Source organism: Mya arenaria, chromosome 3, assembly GCF_026914265.1.
Source record: "Mya arenaria isolate MELC-2E11 chromosome 3, ASM2691426v1".
Classification (NCBI taxonomy): domain Eukaryota; kingdom Metazoa; phylum Mollusca; class Bivalvia; order Myida; family Myidae; genus Mya; species Mya arenaria.
The window spans coordinates 25,812,567-25,830,084 of NC_069124.1; the positions used below are offsets into that span (position 1 = coordinate 25,812,567).

A 17,518-nucleotide genomic window follows, 5' to 3' on the forward strand; every position below is an offset into this window, starting at 1 on the left:
TTTTTATTTCTTTAGCATATACAGTATATATATATATATATAGAGTGTTTCTCTAACCTGGGCCCATATTCACAAACATCTTGCGTCTGAGACTTTAACTAAGAAAACTGAATTCTTCAATGTATCAAAATATCTATAAAAAAAAACCTGATTTTGACAATATGTGTGCCCGATAGTTGAATGGATTCTTTGTAACAGATACAGTAATTTTGACCATATATGCTTCTGTAATAGCATTTTTACATCAAAATTAAAATCTTGGCCAAATATGCTTCTGTAATAGCATTTTTAAATCAAAATTAAAATCTTGGCCATAAATGCTTCTGTAATGGCATTTTTACATCAAAATTAAAATCTTGGCCATATATGCTTCTGTAATAGCATTTTTACATCAAAATTAAAATTTGTCTCAAACTCAAGATATTAGTGAATAAGGGTCCAGGCCAATATATAATAAAAATACTTAAGTTTAATCCCAATCTCAACTCATTTACAATACCAGTAAGTAAGTCAACATGAAAAGTTCTTATATATAGTTCTTATATGTTTTTACACCTTATAAGAGCACATTCTATTATAGAATGTTTTGATTAAAACCTAGAGTCATGATTCCAATGGTAAAATATGAAACAGCCAAAAAATTATTTGAATACTATGAACTAATTTTTAACTATGACTCAATTATATTTTTTGCTCTAGAATTGTTATTTTCTTTGAAAAAAAAATTATCAGCATATTTTTTCAAGTATGTTTTCAAAAAGTATAAAATTATGTAAAATTTGAATCAAACTATGTGGTAAATTGAGTTGAATCTGAGATTTAGATTTGACTTGAGTTTTTTCGTTATATTGGGGCTAAGGCTACACATCCTGTCTGCGTCCTATGCCCCATGACCCTACAAAACTGATACTCTCACTGGGGCCAACTCCAGTGGCTTCATAAAATATACGTACACACAACAAATATTGCCAACAAAAAAATGAAATGAATTAAAAAAATAAATAATTGAAAACCCCATTTATATTATTGTAATAGCTAAGAGACTATTCTGGGAACACAATATGGGTTGTAAGGAACTGAAGTCTTTGTTATTTCCAAAATTAGTATTTATTATGTAAAAATAGTTTTTTTTTAATTTTAGCAATTTCTTAAACAGTATCAATAGCACCAATTCATGATACCAAATATATTATGTCATACAATCACAAACACAAAAGCATTTTACATACACTCTTCCTGAGTGCATAAAATTCATAAATAGCATAATGTTCTTGTCATAAAAATATGACTATGTTTACAAGGCACTGTATGGTTAAAGTTTTGTTTATGTCTTAAAAACAAATCCAGCTGTTCCGCACACTATTACTTTTTATTCCCTATATGGTCACATCACCTTATCACAACTTATCTGAAGGGGAACAACTCCAGCTAACTCCATTGTATTGATTGAGCAAACCTTACAGAGTTACCTTCCTTGCATCTACACACTGGGTCAGAGGTACACAGACACTGTTGACACTTCTTCTGCTATTCCTATGAAAAAGAAAAGAATTACCTTATTTTGAAATGTTAAATTCTGCTGTATTATGAATGTCAGATAACACATGCAAAAAACGTTCATAATAATATTGTACATATTGTTTCAAAGAAAAGTTTATGTAACTATTTACTGTATAAACACTATTGAGTGCTTATAAACTGTTTGATTTTTGATATTATGCAAAACTATGCAGGGATCTTTTTATTTAAGAGGTTTTATATCAGTGAATTTATACATAGGGCGAAACCAACCCCCAGAAGTTACCCCACCCACCCCCACATCTATTTACTACACCATATTAGGTGCTTACAAACCATGCATGATTATATTATGCACAATTATTCAGGGATTTTTTCATTGAAGAGGTTTTAATCTAATTGACTTGATACATAGGGAGTTACAAACCACAGAGGTTATCCCCCACTTTGATATACAGATATCCAGAATGTCCGAAGTCTGTACCCCAGGAATTCCGCACAATGTAATAAGGCACTGGACCTGCAAGAATTTTTTTTTAAGGATATGTAATTTGAACAGACCAAGACACAATTACATACAAACCGATGTCATCGTTCATCATCACTCATCATCGTTCATCATCACTCATCATCGTTCATCATCACTCATCAATATTTTTCTCAGATAATCAAGGATCATTACTCAACAACAATTTAGCTAGAGTTATATGTCTTGCAACAATATTCCTACTGTCATAGAACAGAATAGACATTTTATCATAGTGAACATCTGTACTAAATGTCCTGTTAATGTTTTATTTTATCGAGTTATGGTCGATAATTAACCTCTATACAAGCCAATGATGGCAACAAGGCTATGACAAAAGCTTTGACCTTTATCTTTGAAAAGTAAAAAAACCTATCATGTTTTACATGTTAAACAAAAATATTTCACTAAACCAACTGTTGTTCAAGTACTTCGGTTTTTAAAATTAAATTTTGACCTTTAAATACAATAGAAAGATGTAAGAACCAAAATTGTACCATTGAAAAATACCATTAACCTTTAAAAAAAAAGAAAAACAAGAGCTGTCACAGTATGTGACGAATGCCCCCGAATGTGACATTGACCTACGAACAAGGTCAGTACATGAAAAGTTGATCTTGCCTTTATGTGTCAAATACATATGGCAAGTTATTTTAAATTGCCTCTGAACATAAAAAAATACCACCCGTACTTGACAACCTACACTGTTATGTCCTTATATTCAGAATTCCCTTGTGAATAAACACTTAGTGTATCTTTCACCTTAGAGGTAGGGACATGGGTCTTGCACAGGACACGTCGTCTTCGTATGTGGAACACATGTAGCAAGTTATTTTAAAATCTGTCCATACAAGGGAAAGTTACAGCCCGGACACGACAACCTATACCCTATGTCCTTGTATGCAGCACTCCATTGTGAATAAACCTTGACCTTGACCTTTGAGGTAGGGACACGGGTCTTGCACGCGACACCTTGTCTTGGTATGTGGAACACATGTGGCAAGTTATTTTAAAATCTGTCCATACAAGGGAAAGTTACAGCCCGGACACGACAACCTATACTCTATGTCCTTATATGCAGCACTCCATTGTGAATAAACACTATGTGTGACCTTGACCTTTGAGGTAGGGACACGGGTCTTGCACCCGACACGTCGTCTTGGTATGTGGAACACATGTGGCAAGTTATTTTAAAATCTGTCCATACAAGAGAAAGTTACAGCCCGGACACGACAACCTATGCTCTATGTCCTCATATGCAGCACTCCATTGTGAATAAACACTAAGTGTGACCTTGACCTTTAAGGTAGGGACAAGGGTTTTGCACGCGACACGTCATCTTGGTATATGGAACACATGTGGCAAGTGATTTTAAAATCTGTCCATACAAGGGAAAGTTACAGCCCGGACAGGACAACCTATACTCTATGTCCTTATAAGCAGCACTCCATTGTAAATAAACACTAAGTGTGACCTTGACCTTTGAGGTAGGGACACGGGTCTTGCACCCGACACATCTTCTTGGTATGTGGAACACATGTGGCAAGTTATTTTAAAATCTGTCCATACAAGAGAAAGTAACAGCCCGGACACGACAACCTATACTCTATGTCCTTATATGCAGCACTCCATTGTGAATAAACACTAAGTGTGACCTTGACCTTTGAGGTAGGGACATGGGTTTTGCACGCGACACGGCGTCTTGGTATGTGGAACACATTTGGCAAGTTATTTTAAAATCTGTCCATACAAGGGAAAGTTACAGCCCGGACACGACAACCTATACTCTATGTCCTTATATGCAGCACTCTATGGTGAATAAACACTAAGTGTGACCTTGACCTTTGAGGTAGGGACACGGGTCTTGCACGCGACACATCGTCTTGGTATGTGGTACCCATATGGCAAGTTATTTTAAAATCTGTCCATACAAGGGAAAGTTACAGAGCCGGACGGACGGACGGACGGACGGACGGACAGACGGACGGACGGACGGTGCGATTTTAATATGCCCACCTTCGCGGCATAAAAAGGCATACATGAAGTTTTCAAATTCCAAATCATACATGTACAAGTCATCATAATCATATGATGATCATATGAGACATTATGCCCTAATCATATTGTGATGTCTAACCTGTTAAATCATATCCTACAATCTGTACAGCATGGTTGATATGACTCTCGCAATGATACTGGATTATCCCCCCTTGGTAGTTCTGCCATGTTTTAGCATCTACCGCTGCAACGACTGGCCCGGACTGTAAAAGCTCCAGCAAGCGATCCTCTGGCAAGCCCCTGGAATGTTATAGAAAGGTAGTCTTAAGCTAAATAAAAAATTAACTCATAGTGTATTGAGTTATTTGCTCTTGTTAGTTCTGCCATGTTTAAGCATCTTGCACAGAAACGACTGACCCAGACTGTAAAAGCTCCAGCTATCAATCCTAAGACAAGACCCCGGAATAACAAAGAAGAGGTAAATGTAGTATGTAGTCTTACATAAAATAAATATTTAACTCATAGTGTACTGGATTATTCCCCCCTTCATAGTTCTGCCATATTTAAGCATCTAATGCAGAAAGAACTTGCCAAGACTGCAAGCAATCATCTGATAACCCCCTGGAGTAGAAAATAGAGGAATTTACAAAATAGGTCATAACCCACAATAGTGCCAAGCCCATATAAGGAACGCTTTGATTAAGTCTGAGTTACGGAATCAAGCCTCAAAACCACATGTTTTTATTTTTATTCTTTCCTAGTTTAATGAATCTTTGAAAGTACTTATATATAAATATTTAATCCGTGGTGATAAGCTAACATAAAATATGTTGTGCTTTTGCTTTTTGTTCGAAATTTTGCATTTAATGGTGAAAACAACCCTATGCCTAATTATCATGTCTACTGTATTTCTCCACTTATAAGATGGGGAAATTGGGTCCCAATTTTAACCCGAAAGTAGGAGGCCCGTCTTATAAGCGTGGTTGTAAGAACTTCAGACAGAATCGAGTCAGAATCACTAATATTCAACATAAGGTATTCGACTGACTGATTTTTTGTCTGTTGATGACACCCCAATAAAAGTGACAAGTTCACAACCATCGGACTATGGCGATCATCTGCTTTGTTTCGCTACGATGAACACTTGATATCTTCTAATTGGCAAACGCTTGTTATTGGTCCAAACATGTGGTTGATCACAAAGACACATTTTGCTGCCTTTTTAATGAAAATATTTTGGATATTGTTTGCCTTGTTTTTTTCTATGTCCGAAATAAAACTTATTTTTTAAATAAAACTCTGCTGTCTGGCTATAAAAACTTGCTCCATAGAAGCCTGTGTTAGAACTTGAATATATACCAAACAAGTGCACCCTGGATTGGACATCAACACTTGTCTGATTTTTATCAATGACAAAGAAGCATAACTCACAATATTTAAAGTCTGACTTATGGGCCTTGCTACAAATGTGCATTTTGTATCTTGCAAAATGTGTACCAATTATTATTTGAAAATTTTGGGCTTTTTTGGAGTTATGGCCAAGGTTATGGTTTTGCACTATAATGATGCTGACAAAATGATGATGATGCTGATGACTATGATGATAATGCTACGGACAATGATGATGACAACAATGACAATGATGATAATGATACGGACAATGATGATGACAACAATGATAATGATGATAATGCTACGGACAATGATGATGACAACAATGACAATGATGATAATGCTACGGACAATGATGATGACAACAATGACAATGATGATAATGCTACGGACAATGATGATGACAACAATGACAATGATGATAATGCTACGGATAATGATGATGACAACAATGACAATGATGATAATGCTACGGACAATGATGATGACAACAATGACAATGATGATAATTCTACGGACAATGATGATGACAACAATGATAATGATGATAATGCTATGGACAATGATGATGACAACAATGTCAATGATGATAATGCTACGGACAATGATGAAGAAGACAATGACGATGACGCTATGGATAATGATGGTGATGATGCTGATAACACCAAGGCTTTGACAATAACTCAAAATAGTTTCATCAATAACGTGACAAGTGAATATTTTATACCTATTGCAAGTGTAAGACTTGACAAACACTTTAATCCCCCTTGTCTTGTTGGTGATGATTGTACAAAAGTCTGATTCGTCCCTCAGTGGATACACAGCCTCTGATACTAATGGTGTCCCCTGTGACAGAGAAACAAAGTTTTAAATTTGTAATAAGTCTGTGAAAGGAATTATCGTAAGGCCACACTGAATAATTCATTGTTTAGGATTTCATGACCAACAAAAATACCCATAACCACAAGTACTTTTTTTGGTTGGTGGTCTATTTTTGTTTGTTTGTTGTTCAATACAATACAATTACTTCCTGTGAAAAATCAATAGAAAAAATATGTTGAAGGATGACAGCCAGTGGACAAGTTTATATTGTATCCATGTTTTTTTTAGCTTAGCTTTTAGCTCTAAATGCTTAAAAACATATCCTATGCATCAGTATGTTACCAGAGAGCTCTTCTTTATACTCCCATAGCTAGTATTTTGATGCCTCGCAGAGAGGATGAAAGTTAAGAATATTACACTTCCCTTAGGATCATATGATATTAAAAGGACCAGTCTGTCAGTCCCTGAAGGTGTATATGGACCAAGATGTTAGTCAAGGTCCATTCACCTTTGGGGACTGACTGACTGGTCCTTATAATGCCATATGGCCTGAAGTGGTGTGTTATATTTCTTATATTATACCAAACATTTTAAATAACCATTCACTAATTTTTAAAGCACTTTTGATATGTTTTATTGAACAAATCAAATAATTAAGGTGCTCATTTTTCTTAGTTGTGAAAATTGAATAGCAGCACTCAGCATTTTCATGCCGTCAGCAATCCATGTGATAGTTTTGGCGAGGTCTGGACCGACCAAAATTATGATATGGGCCGCGAATGTCTTAAAACTTATTTTTCATTACAATACACTGATATACCGACCAACCTACATACATAAACAATGAGGGACACATGTATGTATGGTATATTTTTGCATATTAAACAAAACAGTAAAAAACATGTGGACTATTGGGGTGGGGCTAAACCTTTCCTACTCTTTTCCTATTTGGTTCAATTCTTTTTAACTGAAAATGCTTTTTAAAATCAGGTCATTGCTCTGATGTTGACCTCTGAAGTAGTGCTGCCTACCCAACACACCCACATAGACAAAAATAACAATATCATACAAAGCAAACTATATCAAAGCTGAAATACTTTAGTCATCCAATCGAGGGCCACACAGGTATCACCGCCACTACAACCCCAGTTTGGGTATGCGCAGTCAATTACTTCCTGTACAGCCAATGGGGTCGGGGCCTTTCCTGTTGCTATGGCATACATGCTTTCCACCGTCTCAACTGTGCTGAATGCCCTGGTTATGGGATATATAAAAGTTTTTTTATTTAAAATATAAAGTATTACTATGAACTAAAGTTGTTTATACAGCAGGGTAAGAATTTTGATTTTTTAGGCAATAGCATGAATTTCATTCCTATGTAAAATGCCAAACAAACTAAGCGTAAATCATCAGACTAGGGCGAATTTTGATCACTGTTATAGCTCAATGTTTTAAATAAAAAGTAGGTCTCTGAAGCAAAATTTCATGTTTTCCGAATGCATTGAAAATGAAAAAATGACATTCAATCTTAAAAAGATTTCTTTGATAAGGTTAATAAACCTAAGCTTCGTAAGCCAATCCTTAGGTTATATATGAAAAGCAATTATTTGTAGCAGCTTTTTTATCATACAGGTTCTCTTAATATTTCCAGATCAAATTCCAAAGAACCTTTATCCTTACCCTACTATACTTAATCTAAATCAAAACAGTGCACATGTACCAGCATCCTCCACATTTGTTCTGGTTTTTCACAGGGGAGATAACATTGTAGCCAAGTTTGGTCCTCCTGGAAACAAAGAGTGTATAAATGGTATTGGGTCAATCTCACCTACGAGTGTGCATCAAAATATCGTACGATCAGACTTTTCAGTCAAACATCTAGCAATTGTCACAAATTCATTGTCATATAAGTTATCAATATCAAATACACTGTGCCTAAACTGACCACTAAAACTCTTAATTTCAAAGTTGATATTAGAAGTGCTCATATTTATAAAATTTGAAAAAAGTGCTTGTATAATACATGCATTGATTAAAGCTCCCACATTTACACAAGTTAAGATCATTGTTTTGTATAAGATGCAAATTATGAGCAACGCCGCATTAAAGCTGAATTTTTTATTTGACGATGCAATTTTGCAAACCTAGGATTTGAGTTAGTGAACTAGTATTTTTAACCAAAAAGACCAATATTTATACTTATCGGAGATATCGTTCATACATAAAACCTGATCAACAGAAACTATTCTATTTGTGTGAGGTAAAATGAACATTTTATAAATACATCAGCTTTTCCAATAAGATCTGTCCCAGAGACCTTGTTTTTGACCCCAGATGACACACTTTATCATCTAAGATTTCATGAACACAAATATTTTTAAAGTTAATTAAAATTTAAATTTTTGAAAAATATGGGTCGATATGAAATTCATGATTAGGATGTGCGTTTATAAAATAGCAATTGAATTTAGTTGTTGACTGATATTGATAGGTTTGGTAAGCACAGAAATTTTCTTATGACATATTTCCTAAGATTTGACCTTGTGACCTATTTTTTAATCTGAGGTGACCCATATTCACAAATGTTTAAGACAACATGAAGACAAACATTCTGACCAAGATTCATAAAGATCTGACAAAAAATAATGAATATTTATGACCGTGGAATTCTTTGTCTTAAGATTTGACCTTGTGACCTAGATTTTGACCGGGTATGACCATACTAAAGAAATTTCAAGATATTATGCAGACAAATATATTGACAAAGTTTCATAAAGATTTCAAAAAAATTGTTGAATTTATGACGTGGAAATATTTTTCCTAAGATTTGACCTAGTGACCTAGATTTTGACCTGGGTTGACCCATATTAAAAAATATGCAAGATATAATGCAGACAAGCATTCTGACCATGTTTCATCAAGATTTGATAAAAATTGTTGAATTTATTACCGTGAAATATATTTTTTAAAGATTTGACCTAGTGACCCAGTTTTTGACCTGAGATGACCCATATTCACGAATATTCAAGATAACATGCCGACAAATAGTCTGACCAAGGTTGATAAACATTGGATAAAAACTCTTTATTTTATTACATAAAATGAAAACTTTAACACAGAATTGTTAACGCCCGTCCGACCGCATGCCCGCCAGGGTTTTCGCCTTTCTATACACTGTAATTTTTCGATGAAAAATCAGGCTAAAAATGAAAATTATGGCCCTTTATTATTCAACTTAGAAGTTCTGTTTTATGTTTTGCATGTATCCACTTTTAACTCAATATCCCAGCAAATGCATCATGTATTGCATTGAAACTTTAGACAAACTATCCAACCTACTTAATTGATTAAATTCGATAACTCTCTCTTGCATATAATGCAAATTATTGCCCTTTATTACTCGACTTAGAAGTTTTGGTTAAGGTTTTCAATGTGAGCACACAGGTTAGTATCTCAGTAACTACTTGATGTTTTGCATACAACGCTGCTCAACCATCCATCCTACTTAAATAACCAAGTAAGGTTACTGTATTTTGCATATAATGCAGATTATAAACAAAGAGTGCACAGCTGTGTGCTCTAAGTGCACAGACCTGTACTCTTTCACACCATGTGCATTTTCCCATCTAAAACGCAAAAGATATAAACAAAGACTGCACAGCTGTGCGATATATGCACATATCTGTGTGCTTTCTATGTTAAAGTTGTCAACATTGACTGCACAGCTGCGCGCACAGGGTGCACAGAACTACGTACTTCTCATGTTAAATGCACAAGATGTAAATAAAGTTATGTCAACTAAATGTAGCCATAGCGGACATTTGTACCAGAAAAGTTATTTAATCTTAAAAGATACAAATTAAGACATCATTAGTTCTGAAATTTATCTCATGTAAACATTTTAAACTGGTTAAATAGGTTTCTAAGGTAAATGATAGCTCAATAAATTTATTGCAAAAATCAAAGCAGCAAGTAAATGACTTACAAATGAGCATCATCGCGCGATTTTGAGCCTTTGGCCATAATTTTTACAAATGAAATAGTCATTAATAAAAATTACCCAAAATAATGATTTTTTCTATGTATATTAATTTCTTCCAGACTTCTTTCTTTCAAAGGTTTGTCATAAGTGCATCATTTTCTCAAGGATTTATGACCATTGGCTTACTCATGTTTCCATAGCAACTGTGGATTCCGTCCCAACATAATTTGACTGCAATACTAGTCTGTGTTTAAAACGGCCACATGTATTAAAAACAATAATGATTCATCATTTTTATCTTAATTTATGTTCCTTAAAGATTCTGTGATAAGAAAATAATTTAAATTATAAGCTAGTTGTAATATTATATGTTAATTTTGCACGTAATTTGAGTAATGTGCTTTCGTAACGACGTCATGTGAATGACGTCAAATTTAGTACTCAAAATGCGCAATACATGGTCTCACTTGTAAAAACGTATCTATGCAATTAAAGTGATAACATCATGAAAATTTCAGAATTTCTTCCTGAAATATCACTTTATTCAAATACCTTAAAACATTATAATAGCAATTATATGACCGAAGGCCCAAAATCGCGCGATGTGGCTCAAATGATGTGACAGCAAAAAACAAAATAATTATGGATTAAACTCACAATATCACAGATGACAAGTAATTTTCAGTTTTATTTATTGATGAATATGTAAGAATATGTAATAGTATGAATACTTAAGTAGGTAAGATGCAACATAATGTTTTAAAATAATTGTTGCATGGTTCATGGCTCTTCTGTTAAACACAGCTTCATGATGTTTGTAAAATTTGATGATGTAGCACACTTCAGTACTCGAGCCAAGTAATGCAGAACAGAGGCATCATGATGAATGAAATAGAAGACTGATCTCATTATTATGAAGTTTATAAATCTTTAAAATCAGTCTAAAAAGTCATACAATTTATAACTACAGTCTGCTCAGTAGCCTGCATAGGTACTTCAGCAAATTAACCGTACACTCTCGACTCATGGCAGCATATTAGATTGTGTCATCACGCAATGTATCTGATAATTGCTTTTTCTCCTTGCTGCCCTATCAGCAAAATGACACATTCACACCCTATGAAGCCATTAACAAGTAGCTTTCGTATCATAGTTAGTCAATTTACAATTTTTCAAATGAAGTTAAGCATGAATAGTTCAATGGTGATATTTTAAAACAAGAGGGCCATGATGGCCCTAAAACGCTCACCTAAGGAAAGGGCCACAACTCCTTGATAAAGCACTAATACAAATGTTGCAATTTAAACATATCTTTACTGATGACGATGCATTGTTTTATATTTGTAAAGGGTCATGTAATGAAGCTTCCTGTAAATTTTCATTGAATTTTGCCGGATAGTTTCAAAGATTTTTTTTAAAGCAAAACAGTAAGTAAGAGAGTCACCCAAGGAGGCTTCCTGTAAAGTTTCATTGAATTTGGACTGGTAGTATTAGAGGAGATGTTTTTTTAAAGCAAAACAGGAAGTTGGCCATTTCGTTGTTGTTCCTGTTGTTGTTGTTGTTGCTGATCAATCGTGACCCCTTGTTGTATTTTTGTAGAGTGTCATCAAAGGAAGCTTCCAGTAAACTTTCATTGAATTTGGACTTGTAGTTTCAGAGGACTTGTTTTTTTAAGCAAAATAGGAAGTTGGCCATTTTGTTGTTGTTGCTGATCAATCGTGACCCCTTGTTGTATTTTTGTAGAGTGTCATCAAAGGAAGCTTCCTGTAAAGTTTCATTGAATTTGGACTTGTAGTTTCAGAGGACTTGTTTTTTTAAGCAAAATAGGAAGTTGGCCATTTTGTTGTTGTTGCTGTTCAATCGTGACCCCTTGTTGTATTTTTGTAGAGGGTCACCCCAGGAAGCTTCCTGTAAAGTTTCATTGAATTTGGACTGGTAGTTTCAGAGGAGATGGGTTTTTTAAAGCAAAACAGGAAGTCAGTCTTTTTGTTGTTGTTGCTGTTGTTGTTTTTTTGTTGATCAATCGTGACCCCTTGTTGTATTTTTTTAGAGGGTCACCCAAGGAAGCTTCCTGTAAAGTTTCATTGAATTTGGACTTGTAGTTTCAGAGGAGATGTCTTTTAAAGCAAAACAGGAAGTCAGCCATTTTGTTGTTGTTGATGTTGATCAACCATGACCCCTTGTATTTTTGTAGAGGGAAGATTCCTGTGAAGTTTCATTGAATTTGGCCAGGTAGTTTTAGAGGAGATGTATTTTAAGCAATTGTTGATGATTGTTGACGGATGAACGGAGGGATTGCCGGACAGATGCCGGACAAAGACTGATCACAATAGCTCACCTTGAGCACTTTGTGCTGTGGTGAGCTAAAAACTACTTAAGTATTTACAATGAATATATATTTCATAATTATGATAACTTATTCATGTTTATCACTTTCCACTGTGTACCAAATTATTAACAACTGACAGTCTCTACTGTAGGTCCACCACCAGAATGTCATTCTGCGCTCCCCCCACAATAAGACCACCAGCCTGACTGCTGTACAAGACTGCCTTTGGAAAGCTGATGCCATCTCTCTGTCTGACCAGTGTGGCCAGCTTCTTTTTACCTTCTTGGTCAACCTGCACGATTGTGTGGGACTTAGTTGAACACACAAACACATGCCCACCCTCACTCACGTAAACACTTTTGGGAAAGTTGAAGTCTTGGTCCTTCAGTGTGGCTAGAATGTTGCCCTTGTTGTCAATGGTGATAACCTTCTGGTGGCTGGAGGCTGGAATGATGATGTTTGTGCCATCTGTGCTTAAGGCAAAGTGGTTCACTGTACATCGCTTGGTTGTGTCCTCATATATCTTCTTTATCAGTTTACCTCCAGTGGTGTAGAGGTTCAGGGCAGTGAGAGAGCCCACATACAGCTGGCCCCTATGGTGCCTGATGGAGAAACACCTATGGTCAACTGAGATCTTCCTGGTCATCTTGATCGTGCCAGCTAACACAGTGAGAAAGTGGACCTCTTGTCTGCCAGTCGCATCGTCCACAGCTACTGCCACTTGATCGTTTGAGATATGGCAGATGTCCCATGGATACTCGGGGAGATTACAGTGGGATGTCACTTTGTATTTGCTGTTTAATACCTTTGCTCTGCAATTGTTATTGTCTAACAGAACAATCTCTCCACCTGGAAGCTCTGTAATAGCAAGAATATCACAGACAGTGTGGTCTGTGCTTAATTTGGCTTCAAATGTTTTCTTTCCTTTCACCTTAAAAACCTGGTTAGTATGAAACAGCTTAATGCTCCCCAGTGTCGTCAGGTCTGACAGAAGTTGATTAGCTTCTGTGTCGGGCTTTAACATGACAGTCATCTCTGGTTTGGTGGCCATCTCCAGGAATAGTTTGTTGGCCTCTTCCATCTTGTCCTGGCATTTTCTGTAGCCAATGTAAGAGTGTGACTCACTGTCATTGCCACATGCTTGGATGGTGTCCAGTAAGGCCTTGAGCTGGTCATGTAGGAGGTCACAATGGTCAATATCCTTCTGTAGTGACCCATCCAGCTCAGCCAGGACACTGTCCATCTGTTCCACTGTCCTCTTCTCTAGCTTATCTAACAGCTGGTTCAATGCCTTTCTCAGGGCTTTGATCTTTGTCAGCATGAACTTGCCTGAAGCCTTCAGGGAGTTCTGGTTCTTATTTCTAGTCTCTCTCATCTGGTTCAGGCTGGCTGTTATCTTCGTAATATTGGCTGGGAGCTGCTTGAAGTCGGCCAATTTGTATACACCCTTAGCCAGGTCAGATATCAAGCTGATGCTTCTGCACATCCTGTTAGAATTATTAAAGGGAAAACATTAACTGATTAGTACTCATTTGCAATCACAAAAATTAAACTATCGGTACCCCAAAATTGGATTGCATCTTCATGCCTCTTTTTATTAGTCAAAATTAGGGATGTAAATGAATGGTATAATATATATATAGAATATTCGGTATATTTTTTAATCGAATATCTATTTGGATTTTTGATCACCAATGAATTTTTTAGAAGTTGTAGTAAACTATTAACATTTGTTATATAACCAACAATTTCCTTATTATTGTATGTCAAATATTTCCATTGCTGTCAAAATACAATTATTCATTGCAGAGTGTTAAATATATTCAGTCGGAACCTAGAAATGATATGAATATGCGTTGGTCTAAATATAGACAGTCAGAATTTCAAATAAACTGAGTTGACAAACACTTTTTAAACAAGTAATAGGTAAAAAACTTCAACGTTTGCAGACAAGTGCATCTGTCAGAGTTTGTTGGCAGGAATGAGGCAAGTCATCACTTTAGTGTGAAGGCTGATTCCTTAAATCCTTAATTGGCATGGTAATTTTTGATGTGCCGAAAATCATTTAAACTTACAGAACGTCACTTGTCTTGTGGCTAGTTATTGTACAATTACAAGGTCTATTTATACAACCCAGCGATGGGTTGCTATTGACATATGACACATGTGCAGTGTATTGTCATCCCGTTCTAGCCTCTGCTAATCGTAAAAACAAGACGTAAGAACTTTACAAACAACAGCGCAGCTGCAAGCACTAGGTTTATTTGCTCAACTTTGATCGAATATTGGAATATTCGTTTGCATCCCAGAATAATATTGGTATGTGCCTTTTAGCCTTTTATTTCTTCATGCTTACAATAAATATTTATGAATGGTAAAACTAAGCACTCACCTATGGTTTAAGGACACACAGAGGGTACAACAGAGCTCAGCATGATCGTCACAAAGCAGTTCCAAGACCTTGAGAGGGTGAAGGTCGCACATAACCAACGTGTCACCCTGCCCCACCCACTTGTCCACATCTTTACGTCCCAACACATTATGGCGCTTGTGTAATTTAGTATGGAAGGTCAGGCACTTGTCACAGTAATATTTTGAGCAGTCCCCACAGAAATGCTTGGCCTCGATATTGAGATTATCATCTTTACAGGTGGAACAGGAAAAGTCATGTATCTCATCAGAGGCATTTAACACTGAATCTTTCAATGATGTCCTATGTTTTGAAGCCATTTTGAGATTTATTTAGTTGAAGTATTCCACTTTTTCAAGTGTTTTTTTAATGTGTTTAAATCATTTCAACTTTTTTTTTAACATTTATCAGAACGTTTTGATCTCATCGCCTATTGTGATTTGAATACTTTATATCACTTTAGTCTTTACTTCCTTGATTCATAAACAGGAAGTTTAATACCTTCAGATAGTTGAGACAGTCCATAAGAAAGCTGTAAGATTGGGTATTACATTAAGCATGCCATTTGCTTTTGAAATAGCAGTGAATTTATAAAACAACAAGAGGCCCAAAAGGGCCTATGCTCTACTGGCATGGCTTTTATGGTCATATCAATCCAGAGCATGTATGTATGAGCAAAAGGCAACAGACATATACTTTATGTTTTGTGTTTGGGTTACCTGAAAAAGTAGCACGTTCAACATCTGAGCCCAGAAAGTATTGTAAGCAGATTAGTTGCATGAACTATTTTAATATGTGCCAAGTAAAAGTCATCTGACAAAAAAAAAAAATGCTTTCAAAACTGTACTCATAGTAAAAATTTCTGTAGTTTTAGAAGTTAAAAAAAGTTGGTCAAAAGGTCAAAGTCAAGGGCATCCTAGGACAACATTGATCAATTTGAACAAACATTCACAATCAATTGTGCTGAGATGGATGCACGAACACACAAAAAGATTTTCAAACCTTTCCAGATTTATGTTTACCAAACCTGTGAACCCTGGGTGTGGCCAGTAATGACACCAGGTGCAGAACTTAAACATTCACAACCAATTTTGTTAAGATGAATGTGCAAACTACAGAACTTAAAGCTAAAAAATGGCCTTTGGGCTTTCAACAAGAACAAGGCAGAGTAATTCACAAAATCAGCTGCAGAAGCAAAAAGCAAATTGTCTCTCAAAATCCTAGACTTGCAAATTGTCTCCCTTAACTCTAGACTTGAATTTACATGTACATGTAAACTTGGCTAAAAATAGAATTCGCTCATGCAGACCTGGCTAAAAATAGAAAGCATTTCTTTAAAACTTTCATGGCCTATAATCTAGGCATTTATGGACGGATCTGGCTGGTTTTCGAAAGGAACCGAGCTCTAATGGATATCTATATACTGAACCGAGCTCTAATGGATATCTATATACTGTACAAGTTTCATCGAGATACAATCAAAACTGAAGACTGTATCGTGTTCACAAGCAATTGTTTACAGACGCACGACCGCACGGATGCACATACTACGTACACATTACCATCGCATAAGCTCTTCTGGCCTTTGGCCAGTAGAGCTAAAAATATATGAAACTTCAAGTTGGATCATTCTAATTTGCATATACCGGTAATTCAAATTATTAGACTTACAAATTCTGGTTACGGTTTTGCATGTTAGGTAGAATAAGTCAAATAGAATACAACATCAACAAATGTTTCAATAATATTATCTGTGCCACCCTGAATTACTGACTGCTTTATGTTTTATCTATTATCTACTGCAGTCTTAATTTGATAAAATATGTAACATGTTTGACAAAGCTATATCGTTACTGCTCATTAAACAAATAAATGAAATTTGATTTCTCTATACCAGTTATAAAGATCATGTTTATTCGTATTTCCTCATATTGTTTGCACTCAAAAAAGGCATGGAATTCATTTTCAATTACCTGAATGTTTAATTACCTGAAACAATGTGAACAAATTTGACTTTCACATTGAACATTATTGTGTCTACCTATTTCAATGTTTAACTTGTGGCTTGAGCATCTAAAGTGCGCGAGCACTCGTCTGATTTTAAAAGGTGTGTCCATTGCTAGATATTTCTCAAGGGTTAATAGTGATTTAAAACACTGATAAGTGTCGCCTCCCAGGAACTAGTAGCATCATTGTGCCAAGGGACATGCAATTGTTTAAACTTTGCTTGAATGTAATAGAAACATATTTATATCTGAACCCAACCTACTTAACTAATCAAGTCAGTTACTCTTGTTTTATATGTAATGCAAATTATATATGGCCTTTTATTATTCAACTTGGATAAGGTTTTGAATGTAAAGCACATATAAGTCATTATCTCAGCAACTACTTGATGCATTGCAGTAAAACTTGATACAATCAAGTAAAACTCTTTGCACATAATGCAAATTTTGCCCCATTTTTAATTCACTTAGAAATTCTGGTTACGGTTTTTGCATAATCTAATTTACTGTGATCCATGCAATTGTTTCACTTAAA

General features: G+C 35.4%; 2 protein-coding genes across 2 annotated transcripts in view; both read right to left on the reverse strand.

The window, feature by feature from the left end:
- Positions 1-17,518, reverse strand: part of LOC128228302 (cathepsin O-like) — a 27,660-nt gene continuing 10,142 nt past the window's right edge. Inside the window, exons 4-9 of the mRNA XM_052939538.1 lie at positions 7,977-8,042; positions 7,354-7,510; positions 6,162-6,280; positions 4,182-4,342; positions 1,946-2,038; positions 1-1,533 (exon numbers count right to left, since the gene is read on the reverse strand). Coding sequence (XP_052795498.1) covers positions 1,493-1,533; positions 1,946-2,038; positions 4,182-4,342; positions 6,162-6,280; positions 7,354-7,510; positions 7,977-8,042 — 637 coding nt within the window. The 3' untranslated portion in view covers positions 1-1,492. The remainder of the gene's footprint in view (positions 1,534-1,945; positions 2,039-4,181; positions 4,343-6,161; positions 6,281-7,353; positions 7,511-7,976; positions 8,043-17,518) is intronic.
- LOC128228301 (uncharacterized) lies at positions 11,673-15,500 on the reverse strand. The gene is made up of 2 exons (XM_052939537.1): positions 14,960-15,500; positions 11,673-14,054 (listed from the first exon to the last, which is right to left on the reverse strand). The coding sequence occupies exons 1-2, from the start codon at positions 15,295-15,297 to the stop codon at positions 12,710-12,712; spliced, it is 1,683 nt and encodes a 560-aa protein (XP_052795497.1). The 5' UTR covers positions 15,298-15,500; the 3' UTR covers positions 11,673-12,709.